Source organism: Mytilus galloprovincialis, chromosome 2, assembly GCF_965363235.1.
Source record: "Mytilus galloprovincialis chromosome 2, xbMytGall1.hap1.1, whole genome shotgun sequence".
Lineage (NCBI taxonomy): Eukaryota > Metazoa > Mollusca > Bivalvia > Mytilida > Mytilidae > Mytilus > Mytilus galloprovincialis.
In genome coordinates, this window is record NC_134839.1 from 96,681,052 (window position 1) to 96,699,821 (window position 18,770).

The 18,770-nt window shown below is 31.7% G+C and overlaps 1 protein-coding gene across 3 annotated transcripts; it reads left to right on the top strand.

Annotated features, from left to right (window-relative positions):
* The first annotated feature begins 798 nt into the window (after positions 1–798).
* On the top strand, positions 799–17,180 carry LOC143065007 (putative polypeptide N-acetylgalactosaminyltransferase 9). 3 transcript variants are annotated; one of them, XM_076238274.1, is made up of 12 exons: positions 799–850; positions 2,090–2,470; positions 3,660–3,813; positions 6,510–6,676; positions 8,301–8,465; positions 8,923–9,136; positions 9,546–9,663; positions 11,383–11,574; positions 13,208–13,336; positions 14,528–14,632; positions 15,429–15,553; positions 16,827–16,967. In XM_076238274.1, the coding sequence occupies exons 2-12, from the start codon at positions 2,197–2,199 to the stop codon at positions 16,834–16,836; spliced, it is 1,653 nt and encodes a 550-aa protein (XP_076094389.1). In that variant the 5' UTR covers positions 799–850; positions 2,090–2,196; the 3' UTR covers positions 16,837–16,967. The 3 variants fall into 3 exon arrangements, with proteins under 3 accessions (XP_076094389.1, XP_076094388.1, XP_076094387.1); XM_076238272.1 differs by having other exon boundaries at positions 829–850; positions 15,429–15,557; positions 16,827–17,180; XM_076238273.1 differs by lacking the exon at positions 9,546–9,663 and having other exon boundaries at positions 802–850; positions 8,923–9,131; positions 15,429–15,557; positions 16,827–17,180.
* The last annotated feature ends 1,590 nt before the right edge of the window (positions 17,181–18,770 follow it).

The following is an 18,770-nucleotide window of genomic DNA, read 5'->3' on the forward strand; positions in this document are numbered from 1 at the left end:
ATCAAAGTAAGATCTACAAATAACTCAAGAGGACCAAAATGGTTAATTGACCCCTTCAGGAGTTATTGCCCTTTAAAGTCCTTTTTTTAACAATTTTTCTTAATTTTTTGTTAATCTTTTCCTCGGAAACTACTGAGACAAATTTAACAAACTGAAACGTGGCCACAATCATCACTAGGGTATTTTAAATTACTAATAGATTAACCCTGCTAGTCAACCAAAATGGCTGACATGGCTAAAAATAGAACATAGGGGTAAAATGCAGTATACAAAAAATATCAGGACAGCGACACAGGCTCATTGGATCCTCTAGTTTTTATATAACAGTATCCGTACTTGCTATTATAATAATTGCTATATAAATAATTATATCCGATGGAAAAATTTTAAATACGGATGAAATAAACGTCGGATTGCCACAGACATAGATATAATTTAAAATATAACAATTCAAATGTACCGTTATTGTCTTTTTTGGTCTTTTTACCACCTGAAATACATTTGATTAAACCTATTTATCTGCATGTAAACAAAATAAATATAAATTATGCAAGAATATTAGTGTTAAGTTTGTTTAGAATAAAAATGCCAAGATACGAGACAAAGTCGGTAGTTTTAAACATGTTCATTTCTATAAAGGGAATGAATATTTAGTGAAGACTAAGTAAGAAAGTTTTTATCAAACTTCGTATTGGTAAGTTTGGTTTCAGATTTATTTAGAGTTATAAATGTTATCATAATCTTATTTTATCACAGTTTAATTCAATATAATTCCTCAGTAACTATGATTAAACCAATTCAAGATATAGAAATATAATTGTACACACCGGACAGTGGTCGTAGAGTAAAGGTAAGTAATATGTATGTATTAAATGTAAATACTCATTGACAAACGAAACGTTATTGCAGAAAAATAATAAAAAAAAATATTTCAGCAAATTATTATAATATACATATTATATTTTCAGCAACCACTGATAAATCTCATGTCCATAATATTTTATGCACGTTAATTTGTTTTCATTGTATCTAAAGTCTGTCTTATGACAAAAAAGCTAGTAAACACTATTGTCGAATCTCTAATGAGTGTTTTGTTTTGTGAATTTTTAATCAGAACTGTATAGAAACTCAGAATAAAAACAAATATGCAGCTATTGCACTAGAAGTGGTAAGGATTATCAAATGACACCACAATGTCAGTTGGGATGACTGTAGATGTGTTTAAAGCCGGCACACGTTTGTTTGATAATTTCGCCTGAAAAAAAACTTCCCGTGTTATGTGAGGATCAAATAAAACAGAAAAGGACATGGTTGATTAAGTTACCATAGACGGACGATCGTAAATATTCTTTCTGTCATGTGGAAATAGTTCCACATCATGGCACGGTTCACAGTGTCGGCGATCTGATGTTCAGTCGTGTGATGGTAACAAACACATTTTATTTACAATCCGTGTTATAATATTTTTCGAGAAACAAAAAATTGCAAAGTATCCTGGATATTTGGAGAAAGCTGCAAGTTACTTACATTAAATTGAGTCATTAGTCTTCAGACCGTTAGTTTTCTCGATTAAACTACATTTTGTCATTTCGATACCCTTTATAGTTGTTTATTTCTACATATTTTGTTCAAATAAAACACTGGTGGAGAGGTGCACCTATACCTTTGGCAATATAACAACTTTTTAATTCAAATTGCTTATCTTGAAACTTCGAAAATAGACAGTTTTACTCAACATAAATAAATGTTGAGTAAAACTATTTTCTATATTTGAAAATGCCTGTACCAAGTCAGGAATATGACAGTTGTTGTCCATTCGTTTGGTGTGTTTTCTTATTTGATTTTGCCATTTGATTAGGGACTTTCCGTCTTGAATTTTTCTTGGAGTTCAGTATTTTTGTGATTTTACTTTTTGCATGTTTTTTTATGTTACTTGCCATGAGAAGGTATGGTACATTTTAATTGCAAAATGAGCAAAACCCGAACTGTACAGAAAGCTATACAAATGTTTAAATAAATCGAATTGTATGTGTTTATATTGCCCTACTTGATACTCTTTGTGTAAGTCCTGCTATTGTTCTATTTTTAGGATTATGCCAGGAAATGATAGTTCATTTAGATGTTTTATCACCCGTCTTCTTTCCGTCGCAAAGTAAAGAAAGTATTCATTTCTTTGATTTACAATTAAGTTAAATAATGCGGAGATCTGAAAGGCGGTTTTTGATAAAGTTTACGTGTTTATTTTGTTTAATTTGGATATGTGTAACATTCTTAATCAGTAAAAAATACAATATACTATTGAGTCAAACATGGATGGAAAGTGCAAACTATATCAGGGCTAAAACTGTACGGAATTTGGCGAACAAATCTGAATGTCAGGATAACATCACGGGAAAGGCTGAATTTAGAGATCAGTTGGTAGAGCAAGCAAAAAGTAGATGGAATACTAACTACAGTAACTCAGTAGTGGGTAGGTAATACATATGAAACAGTTTATATTTAAACTAGCCTACCCACAAACAAATAATCTGTAGACACTAAAATGCCAATACATTTTTGTTGGTTTCACTATCATATAATTGAAAATAGACAAAATCGGTAATTGTTATCTCATATTGAAAATATTTTCAAAAAGTCGCAGTTAGGTACACGAAAGAAAAGACATTATATAACTCGAAAATGAGTTTCACTCGATACAAAATATAGGTTGAGTTTATCTATTTGTATTCAGTCGATTTTCAGCTTTTTCAGTTTATCATATTTCACGGGTAATTCCAAAATGCGAAAGCTACTGTACACACTGAGTATAATTTTGTATAAATCATGACCGATCGTAATGGAAGTGTCCGAACAGCGCTCGTCAATATGGTCTGAGAACACAATTATTCCGCAGTGCGTTACTTTTAAACATTTAATTAAAATTTAAAAAAACGCACCTGCTCTATCTCAAAAAAAATTACACTTTCGTGTAATACTATTGGGACAATTAATGTCCATATTATAGAAATTTCTACCAACACTTACTCAAAATATTGAGAATTTTATTTTAAGGGGGTCTACAATATAGTTTTACAGCTTTCTACATACTAAATGTTTACCTTTTTAACCGGACCAAATCACTACTTTTTTTAAAAACATAAAGATTCAGCACATACATATTTTTAATATGTAATTTTATGTCTTTTTATGTTTCACGCAGAAAGGAAATGGAAAGTGCATGAAAAACATTAGTAAGTTAAACAGTGTCCACACTATTGACTATATTTGTATAGACAACGAAAATCTAAGGACGATAACTGTGTCATCGGACCATATAAATACATGTATCTTTAAGTACGCGTATTTCCCCTGTTCCACGAAGTAAAAAACCGAAGACTGTTAAAGCCTCATGGAATATGCACACACACGGTAGCTGAGCAAGATTTATTTTCAATATTCGGTGGATCAAATTGTTCTTCATACCATGACAAGACATGTTGCATTCTGCGTGTACGTTTACAAAACACTCATCAGTGACGGTCGAATATAAAAATGAAAACTCATAGCTTACAAAAGATTGTTTGCATAATATTTTATATATTAGATAACAACTTGAAGTGTGTGGTTAAGGAGGTTGTAATTGTATTCTTGAAATATATGTTTGTTGTTTATCTTTAAAGGTTATAAAGGTACAGGTGTAAATGTTGATGAAAGCCTTCTGTCACCGTTACAGAAACAGACATATGACGACGGATGGAAGAAAAATGCTTTTAATCAATATGCTAGTGACCTTATACCGGTTAATCGATACGTCGGAGACCACAGACATGATTTGTAAGACATAAAGATACACTAAACATAAAACATTGAGGTGCATTATTATTCTTCATTCAATATTTTTTTTTGTGAATATTACTCTGTACATGATTTATCATTCATCCTTCGATTGGCCATGCTAAAAGGGTACGCCAAGGTTCAGTCAGTAAGCTGTCAACTCATCCCACAATATGAAATACCTCAAGGCAGCTACTGTTACAATAGACAAGGCCATATTTGGGGCCCTTTAATATAGCTTCCTGTTCGGCGTGAGCCAAGGCTCCGTATTGAAGACTGTACTCTGACATATTATAGTTAACTTTTACATAATGTGACATGAATGGAGAGTTGTCTCATTGGCACTCATACCACATCTTCTTATATCTATATTCGACAATAAAACGTTTTCGAAGTACTAAAATGTGCAGCAAATGCAGTATTTTGATTGTTTGTATTCTGAGTCTGAGTACGATAGTCTATCAAACTGAAAAAAATCGTCGTGTGTTTTATATTAAGGAAAATGCAAGGGATGAGAATTAAAAACCAATATTCTTAGAAAAACGTGTATAAAACAACGTTGCCTTTACAAACAGTTTAATGCATAAGGGAGCTACCATTTGATTTTTATGGGGGGGGGCTAGGATGAAATTTGAAAAAAATAGGCAGGACAGGAGTTTTGAGTAAAAAAAAAAGGCAGGATGAGACACTTGCAAAAAAAAAGAGTCAGGGGCCGGTAACAAGAAGCATTCTTATGTCTTACGAACGTCTAAGGGCGTCTTAAGATTTAAGAATGTAACAAGACCCAACCTCAGACCTATCTTAGAATTATTGACATCCCTAAATGTTTTGAAAAAGTGCTTGATTTAAGAACGATTCTTATGCTTACCTTAAAGCGATCTTACTAATTCCGGTAACACAAAATCATTCTTAAATTTTGGTCAGTTATTAAGTGTTCTTAAAACAAACTAAAGCAACTTAGGGGTGTACCAAGAACTATTCGCAATAGCTTCACTTGATATTTTTTGTAAGAGTGGTCCCGACTACTCTTAGTTGTACATAATAGAACAAGTTGCTTAAAAAAGTTAATACGTGAACCTTAGAACTTTTTTATTCTAATTATTAATTCATCTGAATAGGAAATTATATATCAGTGTTTTTTTGGCCATGTGTGTGGAGGATGGTCGTTTCTCTTTATTGTAACTTGATCATTACAATGTTGGCTTGTTGAGACAAGTGTTAAATATAAAGCAAAGAGAAATGTGTGACCTTTTTCAATTTTAAACCAAGAGTTCCAAATGGTGAAGTTTAAATCACCACTTCTTAAATTTTACGGAAGCCATCATAGTTAACCAATATGGAATATCCGTTATACAGATGATATCGTTTATGTTCATTATGTCGTAACTACAGTCCCATTCCTTTTTCACGAATGTGACCTAACGAATTAGACTATTTACCGGCTTTGTAACATAATGAGCAACACGATGGGCGCCACACGTGGAACAGGATCTGCTTACCCTTCCGGATCATCTGAAATCATTCCCAGTTTTTAGCGGGTTTCGTGTTGCTGTTATACACTTATTTTTAACATTTTTGCCTATTGTGTCTGTTTTGTCCATGCATCGTTATCAATATAATGGAATTTGATAAGAATGTCATACAAGTGAGAGTTTCAGCTCTTTAAACCAGGTTCAATCCATCATTTTTTTACAGTTTGAAAATGCCTGTAACAAGTCAGGAATATGAGAAGTGTCGCCAATTTGTTTGATGTGTTTTATCATTTGATTTTGCCATTTGGTTAGGGACTTTCCGTTTTGAATTTTCCTCGGAGTTCAGTATTTTTGTGATTTTATTTTTTGTAAGAAGGCTTTCAAAGAAAAAAAAATGTTGTTTTAAAGTGAAAAAATATAGAAAGATGTGGTATGGGTGTCAATGAGCCAACTCTCCATCCAAATAACAATTTATAAAAGTAAACCATTATAGTAGTGATTTGACCGAAATGAAAGTAAGATAGAAAGATAAGCCTACGTTATTTATACAAGATTAAAATCCTACCATTAGCCTGGTGAATAATAGGGCACTCAAAAGAAAAAGTAGATGGATTGTCCTGAGACAAGCATATTTTTATTAAAATAATAATGGTCTATAAGCAGTTGAATTAATTTCATGTTTGAAGCGGTGCAAATTTTTTAATTCAATTTGACTTTTATCAAAAAAGGGGAAGAATGAATAATGGTGGTCTGAGGCCAGAATTGTTTTCCATAGGTTAAATGGGTAGTTGATTGTTATGCGCATTTTATCATTCATTAAAACGTTTTTATGATTCATTTAAGGTGATTCTAATTTCTATGCGAGGAACCAAAAACGGAGACGCCAGAAAATTATTAAGAACTCGTAACTTGAAAACTATTACGATGCAACTTAAGGAGGAAATAAGACCGATCTACGAACAACCTGAGGGAGCTTTGATTTACACTCTTTGAATGATCTTAGAATGATCTTATCTTCCCCTTCATCCTAGCCCCCCCCCCCCCCCCCCCCCCCCTAAAAATCAAATGGTAGCTCCCTAAGCTTTAATACTACATTTCTTGAAACAAAATTACATGTCTATGCTATGAGGTTCTCTCTGGGAATTAAAAGTTTCTTCGCCAATTAAAATTGGACGCACTAAGTATGATTATAAATTATCTTTTATAATTTGATAATATTTGCAGGTGTACAAAGGTGGTTTATAAAGAATATTTACCAGAAGCATCTGTAGTAATTATATTCCATAATGAGGCTTGGAGTGTATTATGGAGGACTGTATACAGTATATTAAACACATCACCTTCACATCTGTTGAAGGACATCTTCCTGGTTGATGATGCCTCAACACAAGGTAAACATGATAATAATAGAGTTTATATGAATAAAGGGGTGATATTGGTAGCATAAACTGTTCATTGAGGGCTACGTATATGTTGGTATTCACCAAACAGCAACATAAGTTAACGAATCAAATATACATCAAGGGGAACAACGCGCTCTTCAACAACAGACAAGTACATAGATGTAGGAAGGTGTGGTGTGAGTGCCAATGAGACAACTCTCCATCCAAGTAACACTTTATTAAAGTTAACCATTATAGTTCAATATACGACCTTTAACACGGAGCCTTGGCTCACACTGAAGAGCAAGCTATAAAGGGCCCCCAAAATTACTGATGTAAAACCATTCAAACGGGAAAACCAATGGTCTAATATTTACAAAAAAAAAATGAATACAATGAAAGTAAAACTCGACTCTTTTTGTCAATCGTTAACAAACTGCTCTTTCTGCCTCTCGTATTTGTATTATTTAAAGTAGCACAACAGTCGTATTCAGGACAACTTGAGTGATTGTATTCGAATGGTTATAACTGTGAAGAACATTAAGACAAATGAAGTGCAATATTAAAAGAAAGAGAGATTGCTAGTAACCATTTCCAGAATAGTTCGTAAACCCACAATTACATGTCAATTCGTAGGCAGAAAAAAATATTAACAATATTTTTATTTTCAAGATTAGTATTATCAGTTTTAAAAGAGATATTTAATTTATTTCTATTTCATCATAATTCTATATGTCAACACATTCTAGAACATTTTGGTCCGTTAGAATTACTTCCCTTAGCTTAGGTTGTTTTATGCCAAAGCTACTTTATTAAACAAGGTAAACGATATACGTGCATTGAATACTGGGAATCCTAGAAAGTTGAAATTAAAATACAAATGATAATAAATGTTTGGGTTAAGAGTAATAAGGAATACTTTGTCTAATTAAAGGTTATTGATGTGTAAACTGGGCCGCTGGATTATAAACTATCCATAAAAGCCAGAACCCTTCCCTTCTGACTTTTATAAGGTTTGATTCAGCGGCCTAATTCACAAAGAAAAGAAAAATGTTACAAAAATGTTTCACACATTTGGTTTAACGATTTTGAATATATGCGATTCATAAAGTCATTGGTCGCCCTCGAAAAAAGGTCGATCTATTATTTCGTAATAGGTCTTACTATAGAAAACGGTTTTGGTACTTTCTAAAGCAATTCAAACATCTAAGTATGACACCTTTTTAATAATTTCCTTATTGCAATATTAGTAATAGGAACTCATTTTTTCATACATTGTAATACCACATCTGTCTTTATAAACCGCAGATGACAGATACATAATAGCATTTTAAATGTTCAAAACATAGACTAGCGAACTATTTAAATGTATTGAATAATCTATCATTATTGATATTTGAATTAAAGATTTTTCACGATTTCTGTTTGGTGGAAACGAGAGGATTACATTGAAGAAAACAAAAACATGTGTTACTCGCTGAGCTATGTGTTAGAGTAGACATGTATCCTCGTATTAACCAATAAAAAGCTTCATTTTGGCATGAAGTATAAAATGATGATATCAACTAAATAAGACGATCCTCGTTGTAGCTAATCAAGCACCTATAATAATATATTTTTATTATATTTTCAGAACATTTACATCAGAGGCTAACCGAAGAAGTTGATAAATTTCCAAATGTTCATCTGCTTCGAACTGGTATTAGATCAGGCTTAATCAAAGCTCGATTATTGGGGTTTTCCCATGTTAACACAACAGTTGCTATATTTTTAGACTCTCACTGTGAATGTTCAGAAGGTATGTAATATTTCATGAACAGGATGGTGATTTTTTTGTCCTCATATATTCGTAATTTATTTTCTTATATAATGATATTCCCCTTTAAAATGTCCTATCTTATTTATTTTTTTTATATAATCTGTCCCTTGTTGGCATGTGCTTCCCGTGAAATAATCATTCTTTCCAAATGTGCCTGTGAAAATGTATTCATATCCATCTGTTAGAACGTTGATAGATCTACCTTAAGTGGTTAGAGTGGGGTTTGTTTGGCATAAAATTACGGTAACCTAGAAACAAAATCATCTGGTATCAAATGTTTGTAATCAAAACTCTGAAATAAAGTTAATGAGAGTTTACATTCAACCTATTGTATATGCACAAGGCAAACCATAAGGAATTTTACCCCAGTATTCCTCGCCTCAAAATGATATGTGCTTACAGTTAATATGTATTAAATGTCTTGTACATGTTTCAGGCTGGCTTGAACCACTATTAGATAAAATAGCACACTGTAACAAAACAGTTGCTGTTCCCTTAGCTGACCAAATCTCATCAGAAACATTCCAGTTTAGCCCTGTAAATATAGAACATATGCACATGGGAGGATTTGACTTCGATTTGAATTTTAACTGGAGACCTGTTCCAGAAGAAGAATTGAAGAGGAGAACCAGTGTAATAGACTCTGTAAAGTACTCATCCTATTTATAGATAGTCACATAAAATATTTAAATTGGAAAAAAATAATATATTTGAAAGGTTAAACCAAACTTCGAAATAAATATTTTAATCATAATCTTTTATGTATATACATTTTGCTTACAAAAATTATAAATGTTGAATTCAGGAAAAGCAGACTTACAGTTGTGATTCAAAATACAAACACTAACTATAATTCTTTTATCTAACTTTATAATTTTTATGATTTTTGCTTCAAAACTGTTTTGATTTGAGCGCCACTGGTGAGTCTTGTGTTGCCGAAACACGTGTCTGGCATACCAAATTATAAGCATGAAACATTTGTACATGTATCTTTGATGAGTGTTCGTTAATGAAAAAACATTCTTACCATGTCATTAATTAGCAAATCAATCTTTTCAGAAGTCCAACGTTCCTTGGGTGCTGTTTTGCAATTAGTGTGGATTTTTTTAAACATTTGGGGACATATGACCCCGGCTACCAGATATGGGGAGCAGAAAATTTAGAACTATCGTTTAAGGTATGTTTTCATAAATAATTAAACACATAGTAATTTATTAAACTATCAGAAGGAGCAGCAAATATACATTATAAATATTAAAAAAAAGAAGATGTGGTATGATTGCCAATGAGACAAGTCTCCACAAGAGACCAAAATAACACAGAAACTAACAACTCTTAAATAAAATTGAGAAAGGAAATGGAGAATGTGTCAAAGAGACAACAACCCGACCATAGAGCAAACAACAGCCGAAGGCCACCAAAGGGTTTTCAATGTAGCGAGAAAAAGCATTCTTTTAAACAACCATGCAGTAGTTTTCTGTTTAACGTAACTGTTGTTTTTATTTTTCGCTATATAACGTGACAGTAATTGGGATACAATAGCCAACACTGTAAACATACATCATTGGCAAACAACACAATTGGCCCAATAAAAAAGCTAAGACGTAGATGATAGAGTGTAAAAATCAAAGCAAGCACTTAACTGTAAATACAGAGCGAATTCTAGATAGGACGATCAGCAATAAAGATGTAGTTTAAAATCGTTATAGTAACACCCCAAAACTTAAGAGATTTAAAGGGTCAATGCACGATGCACATCTTTTGGATACATTAAATGTTCTTTCAGATTTGATAAAGGATCAATTTGAGACAAAAATATTGATTTGTAACATATTTTTTAGGTCCACAGTCTTGCATTTAACTGATTAACTGATAGATTTGTTTCAAATATGATATATATATATACAATGTACAAGTTACTTTGGTACATGCATGAGCATGAAGGTTATAATTTCAAATGGTTTAACTATGTAAAATCCGTGTTTAATGACTGTGGCTTTTGTGAAGAAATAATATTCCGGAGCAAGTTGATTATAATTATATTAAAACTAATGTGAGGCAGCGTCTCCAGGACCAGTTTATTCAAAAATGGTTCTCTGATATAAATAACTCATCAAGGGGGGAATTTTATTTACACTTCAAAGAAGAGTTTTGCTTAGAACCATATCTGTTAAAATTGAGGCGGGGTCATAGAGTTAATATATGTAAACTAAGGGTATGTAATACAAAGTTTCCCATTGAAACAGGAAGATGGAGAAATGTACCACGAAATGAGAGACTTTGTCCACTTTGTAAAGCTGGTCTTGGGGATGTGTACCACTATATATGTATATGTACCAATTGTGAAGTTAAAGATTTAAGGGGGAAGTTCATACCTCTATATTATTCAAAATATTCAAATGTTAAAAAAGTACTGGGTATGCTTAAATATTGTAATAATAATGTGCTGTCTAAGCTGTCAATTTTTATTCAAAAGGTAGAAAAGATGCTTGTCTGATCTAAAATTGCAATAAACAAAGATTTATTTCTGAAGATGTATTATATAAAAATGTATACTGAATGTATTATGAAATATGTTGTGATTTATATTGTGTATAATATGCTCCTGTTACGCAGTCTTCTGCGGCTGAGTTTTCTTTAATAAACTATAAACTATGAAACTATATATATATATATATATATATCATATTTGAAACAAATATATATTTATGTATATATAAACAAACCAGGTTGCAGCATCTATCAGTTTAAATTTACACATAAAATGTATGTTTAAAGCCAGAGTCCAAATTTAAACGGTTTATCCTTATAAAATACATATAAAGATAATATCTATTCAACTTGTTATGTTTCGTGTACACTTAGTTTTGTATTGAAATGTGTTTTTGCAATGTAGACATGGATGTGTGGTGGATCACTAGAAATAATTCCCTGTTCTCACATTGGTCACATGTTCCGTAATGCCATGCCATACTCCTGGGGTGATAATGGCATGCACATATTGATTAAAAACAGTCTCCGATTGGCCGAAGTCTGGATGGATGACTTTAAAAGATTTTATCATGACAGAATATTTTATAACATAAAAGTAAGTAAGAAATCACAGTAACTAATTAGAATATAGGGTTTTGAATGAGGACATGAAATTTATTACATGTATGCACTTGCCTTAACCGAAGTCAAAACATCAATGTAACAATGGATGTATTGCTGTTCTTAGCATAGAAGTTATAGCTATGACTCTAACAGGGAATAATGGATTTTATTACCCTATTGGTACAAGGTGGTCCCTAAAACCGGAGTATATGTGCTTGTGTACATGTCAACAATTGTGTTGGTCTCTGATTCTGAACACCTTTTCCTCGACTCAAAGTTATGATCCGTAGCATTCGCACCTGTGCTATGCCTCAGTATGCCTATAATAAAATCTGTATTTCTTAATTGTGTAATCAATGGTAAACTGTCGCTCCTGCTTTTGAATTAATTTACATTGCAAGTAAACATTATTATGATAAAATAATATCATTATAAAATTTATTATCGATTCAATGTACAAACAAAGTTTTTTCTTCGATATTGAGTGGCGACTTTTGTCATCATTTCCCGCAAAATAAAGACGCATGTGTTTGATAACATTTCTCTCTACCAATTGATAGGAATTTCTGAGTCATATGCACTTGCTTTGCAAAATAAACATTTGTCTTACGATGTTTAGCAGATTTTCATTTTTTAAAAACATATTGCATGATGAATTAAGGTTCGAATTTGTGGTTATTACTCTTCTTGTTTAGTACATATTTTAAAATTTAGAATTTGAAATGTTCATTTAAAGCTTAAAGGTCAACTTATTAATATCATCTTCATTTCTTCATATATGCTTTTCATACGTGAACATTGCAGTTAACAGGAAATTTATACGTTTACGTATTGTTTCTTTTCCGTGTTTATTTAAAAAAAAAAAAAAAAAGCTCAACACATAATCTTACAGTTTTCAATCGTTTTTTTTTTTGTAATTTATTTATATGTTTTTTTGTTAATATTTAAGAACAAGTGCTAAATTAAATGCTATTACTACCAATATCTTTTTTGTTATTTTTACTCAAACAACGACTACATATGTATTCGGTCCAAGGTTTTGGCATTCAAGGAAGATGTATTTTGTATATAGACTGTCATACAAGTGAAAAGTTTAGCGCTATAAAACCAGGTTCAATCAACTATTTTCTACATTTAAAAATGTCTGTACCAAGTCAGGAATATGACAGTTGTCCATTCGTTTGATGTGTTTTTATCATTTGATTTTGCCATTTGGTTAAGGACATTCCGTTTTGAATTTACCTCAGAGTTCAGTATTTTTGTGATTTTACTTTTTATGAATGTAAGCATTAAAGTAATATAAATTTCATAAATGTAAGCATTAAAGGAAAACATGCGTTAAATATTCAAACAACAGTTTCTATTGGCCGAAAATCAACTAATGGTCTCACAAAGTGTGAAGATTATTCATAAAAAGTCAGCTGACAGAAATATTATATACACTACATAAGTATGTCAATTACCTATGTAGTCATAACTTACATCATACATGTCATACTACGCGAAATATGTACAGGCGATCTTATCAATAAGGGGGAAATTATTGCTAACTTAGACATTTACATGAATGGACTTCAGTATTTTATCTAATAAATTATATATTGAAAGTTATTGCATTTTTGTAGTTTGATATTGGTGACATTACAGACCGTAAAAAATTAAGACGCTCTCTTAAGTGTCACAGTTTTGACTGGTATTTGAAAAACGTGTATCCAGGATTATTTCTTCCCTATAACAGTCAGGCCACAGGACATGTAAGTATCACACAAAAAGTTTGGTTTTCTTTATTACTTAGCGCAACGGGGTCCCATCTACACAAATTAGCAAAATGTTTTCTTGTTAACCATAAAGCTCGTCAAATCTCTATAACATAACTAAAAGAAATACAAAGAAATTGAGTTCTTACTGACATTTCTCAAGCATACTGGCTTGACATTATCAGACTTTAAGGAGTATTAACCCAATGCATAAAATATTGTCAAAATGGCGTGCTATCTTGAACAATGACAACAATATCAAATACATGCGATATTTTCTGTACAAATGTAATTGAAGCTCATTTTGCTTGATTCTGATGCCAAGGGATCTAAACTGACAGTTTAAAAAATGGGAAAATTTATTTCAGATTTTTTTTTTTACAATTATGTAAAAGTACGTAATACGCTAACTGTCGTATACATGAATTTTAAGACAAACCATGACAAAACAAAACAAGACAAAAGAATTAAAATAACACATTAAAGAGATGCTTCACAAAATAAATAACGCAAATCTTCATCTTCAATTAAGATATTCTCATTACAAGTGCTGTAAAAATACATATTATATATTTTCTATTTAAATTTTTGACAAATATTCGGAATCCTCTGGTTTTATCCATGTAGTGCCATTAAAATAATTTGCCCATTAACCCTTATTTTTTGTCCATTATTTTATTAAACATAGTTTAAAATACCTTCTTTGAAAATCGTATAAAATCCTTGTTATTTTTTCAATGTTTTTGAAAGAAAAGGGGTTTCAATGTTGAATATAGGGAAAGTCTAGAGAGAATTATTTCCCGCCAAATTTTCAATCGCTTATATCTCGAAAACGAGTACACGGACCCATAATTTTTTTTTGGCTTTTTTAGTTTCTTTGTTTATATACTATCAAAATATAAAAGTCTTTTAAAAAGCTTGTTATTTTGACATAGAGTAGCGAACATTCTTAAAACCTTCATACCTTCCAGTCTCAATTTTAAAGGAGCAGTACTACTGCTGAATTTTGCAATCACACCTATGTATTGTCCGTTGTGTTGTTGTTAATAACAAAATATCTCCGCGTAATTTATTATGATAATAAAAACTGTAACTTTCAATAGCCAAGCATTGTCTGCGTTGATTTGGAGATTAAAAAAATAAACATCGTTCTTTCGATCAAGTTTTTATTTGTTTTCTCATCAACAGATACGGAATGCTGCTACTGAATTATGTATAGAATCTCCAGTGATGGGTTTTATGATGTACAGAGAAGTTAGTCTTAAGCCATGTAGCGATTATGCGTTTAATCAGGTACACTATGTTTGGCATAAAAATATTTGATTTTAAAAGATTAAAAGAAAACAGATGATACTGTGAAACGAAATTTTCATATTCCTCCGAAATCAGTCATCGTAACCATAATGAAACCATTATACACTTAATAAATGATGGTTTAAATGAATTTAATGTTAAAACACAGTTCTTTTTCAAATAAATGATACCAAAACAAAAATCGCTGTGCACTGGGATAAAACCAAAAGTTTTTTTCTGACACAAGACTTGTAAGCAACGACTTGGGTGTACTCATTTACACTGGATAACCTATATGTGTGGTCATAAATAAAAACCCAGATGTATTTCCTCTATCATAAACAAATACGGAATATGGTTTGATTGCCAATGAGACAACTATCCACCAAAGTTCAAATGAAATGGATAAAAAGTCAGCATTGCCATCTTAACACCTCAACAATGTAAACCTAAGTTATTCTAGTTTTGTATTAAAAATAATAGCATTTTAAATCTGAAATCCTATTTACAATAAAGCAATGAATATTCTAAATTTTCCGTTGTGAAATGGCTCAAATGTATTTTTTTTTTATTTTTTTTTGGCGGATTTGAAATATTTGATTTGTAAAAAATGGTGCAAATGCAATGCGCCCAATAAAGTGGTAGTTATTTCCTAATGAGTATCTGAATGTCTTCGTTAAGTCTCTTGATATAAGGTAAATGAGACAAACTTATCATCCTTATCGTTCATTTTGTTTTGTATATAATCAATTTAAAGAAATACAGATATGTAATTATTAAATTATGTTCCATTTAGCACTGGACGTTAACAGAAGACAACACAATAAGACGGGACGAGGGATGTCTTGGTTTTCAGGGACCTCACTCTCTTGTAGTGATGCCATGTAACCCTCTTGCCTCAAAGATTAAATGGACATATTCGCAAGTACAGTATTTGTTATATCTATGTTTGATTTATTTTGCTAGTTTTGTAATCATTCTAAAATATATATCTATACTAATTAACTTATTGTTACTTGTAATTTACCATCATCCTCAACGGAACCATTGTATAAATTTGTCAAATGTCGCATTTACATTACGTATACATATGAAATATTTTAGAGATCATTAATTTGTTTATTTTTTTTTAATATTAAAAAAAATATATTCGGGAAGAAGAAAACTAGCTTGTTCTATCATTATTATGTAGATCGACCGGTGGTCCAACCTGGGCAGTAATTGTTTTTCCTGTATTTATATTGAACGGGGAACAAATAAAGTTCGGTGACACTAAGTTGATTTTTTTCTTCAAAAAGTACATGTTAAGAGCAATTTGGAATATTCTATGGTTTCGATTTTTATTTCTATTATTGCGAACCCGATGAAAATTTTTCACAGTGCCATCTCTATCTGGCCTAGGTATCTAAGCTATTGCAATTTCACTTGTCCTGTTGAATAAATACAATAGCTATTGTTCTCTGTGTAGTTTATTCAATGAGACCTTTGAATTTCTTCTAGGAGAAATTTATCACTCATTGATTAATTTAACTGAGTCATGAAAAAATGTATCTTCTATATAGACAAAAATATGTTTTATACTCATTAACTGCCTGTGATGATTACTTTGACCAGATAGAAATGGCACTGTGGAAAAGTTTCACTTGCAGCCACATGAGGAGTATGATATGCTTACCCTTCCGGAGCACCTTAGATTACCCCCAGTTTTTAGTGGGGTTCGTGTTGCTTAGCCTTTAGTTTAATTTCTATGTTGTGTCTTTTGTACTATTGTTTGTTTGTTTGTCTTTCTATTTTTTTGCTATGGCGTTGTCAGTTTATTTTCAATCTATCAATGTTACTGTCCCTCTGGTATCTTTCGCCCCTCCTTTTATTGCAAAGGTTCTTTTTCTACACAATCCGACTATTTTTACATATCCTGTTGTAACTTAATAAAAAGCTCCCTGATTATGACTTTCGTAGTAACTGTTGAGCTCTAGACCAACATCATCTTAATCGTAACTAATTATCATGGTTATTGTTACAGATATGGCTACCAAATTAAAATAATGTTCAGTTCGCAGGATATTCAAAACTTCACTTATACTTCTTCCAACCAGACTGACCAACCTGATGAGTATGCGTTTTGATCTAAATTGTTTTAATATATAATAGACAATGTATTCAACATATTTAAACGCTGTGTTTTTGTATTCAGGAGAACCTGATCATAAGTAACCAGGACAACATTTGTTTAGAACTATCTACTGATAGGACAACAGTTTTTGTGAAACCTTGTCACGGTGGAAGTCAACAAGTATGGTCATGGCCTCGACGGACGCTTAAGAAAAGGTCGTGATTACTTATAGTAGACCACTAATGATGGTAGCCTAAAGGATGGTACCAACCAAACACTTGGACACTAGATGCAAGTTGTAGTCCTCTATTTGTTATGAATACAACTAACAGTTGTGACATATAAACAATCATGACGGTATTTATTTACATTTATGAATCCTGTTACTTGTTGAGTTATACGATGGATTAATTTAAAATAAATATTCACCGAAAATGTTGGGGTTTTTTTAAACATTTTACAGGAGTAATTTGTCAATTCTTTGCTACCAGAAAGACAGGAATGTAACTCTTTGCATTAATAAGGCCACTGTATACATACAATATCTTTTTGTTTGAAGAGACAAACATTCTTTGAAATCACTCTTATTGATGTGGTCATAATTATAAATTAACTGTTTACAAACCTTTGGAATAGATTACCTTAGCTGTGTTTGACAAAACTTTGGAATAGATTACCTTAGCTGTGTTTGTCAAAACTTTGGAATAGATTACCTTAGCTGTATTTGACAAACCTTTGGAATAGATTACCTTAGCTGTATTTGACAAATCTTTGGAATATATTACCTTAGCTGTATTTGACAAAACTTTGGAATAGATTACCTTAGCTGTATTTGACAAAACTTTTGGGAACTCAATACTCCTCAAATTCGTACTTTATTTTACCCTTTTAACTTTTTTAGCTTCAAGCGTCACTGACGAGACTTTTGTAAACGGAACGCGCGTCTGACGCAAGTAATAAAAATCAATCCTGGTATCTATGACGAGTTAAAATATGTTTGACGTTCTCTGGAAGTGACATAAACAAGATCACTGATAACGGTAACTCAAGAAAAAGCGACGGATATTAACATAAAGTTTTATTTGTATGTGTACCCCCTCTACAAGGTGAACAGGGTCATTTAGTATTGTAGAGATACTGAGTAAAATGGCCGATTAACTATTAGCAAAAATAGCAAAAAGTGAAGTCACAAAAATGCTGAACTCCGAGGAAAATTCAAAACGGAAAGTCCCTAATCAATTGTCAAAATCAAAAGCTCAAACTCATCTAAGGAATGGCTTACAACGGCATTGCAGGACCTTGATTTAGAACAATACCTTAAAAATTATTCAACATGAACTTCTCTGAATGGTGATATCTCACGGTCCTAAGTTTAGAGAACCAAAAAACATCAATTGTTTATATTGAACAAAAAGTTTAAACATGCTACACAGAGGTACAAGTGATCGTTATGCTGGATTTTATTAATGAATTTGAAGGCAGTCTTTTTTCAAAAAAAATTGTCCACATTCCTATGGGAACGAATTGTAAGTCTCTCCTTGTCGACTTCTTATTTATTTTTTAAATGAGGTGGAATTACCTCCGACATTTGTCGAAAACAAGAACATCAAAGAAGACAGATAGTTCAATTTCGGATACAAATAGATAGTTCAATTTCGGATACAAATAGATAGTTCAATTTCGGATACAAATATTTGTTATGCTATTGTTTCAGATAAGGGTGAAGGTTGATACCTTTAAGGTGTAATACCATCATTGATTTTCCCTATTAGTCATTGTTAAATTTGCACTTTTAAAAAACTGTGAAGAATTTATCTTTGTTTCAAATACTAGTAAAGAAATACTTGGCATGAGTAAAGTTTTATCCTGTTTAGTTCAAAAATTTCACATAACATTTCATTGCATATAAGAAAAAGCCCATCACTGGAAGTAAACAAATCCAATGTCTCCCCTTATTTAACCTGTTTACAAATTTTAGTAACCATGTAACCTCAAGTTAACAACACATTCTATAGAAACCCCAAA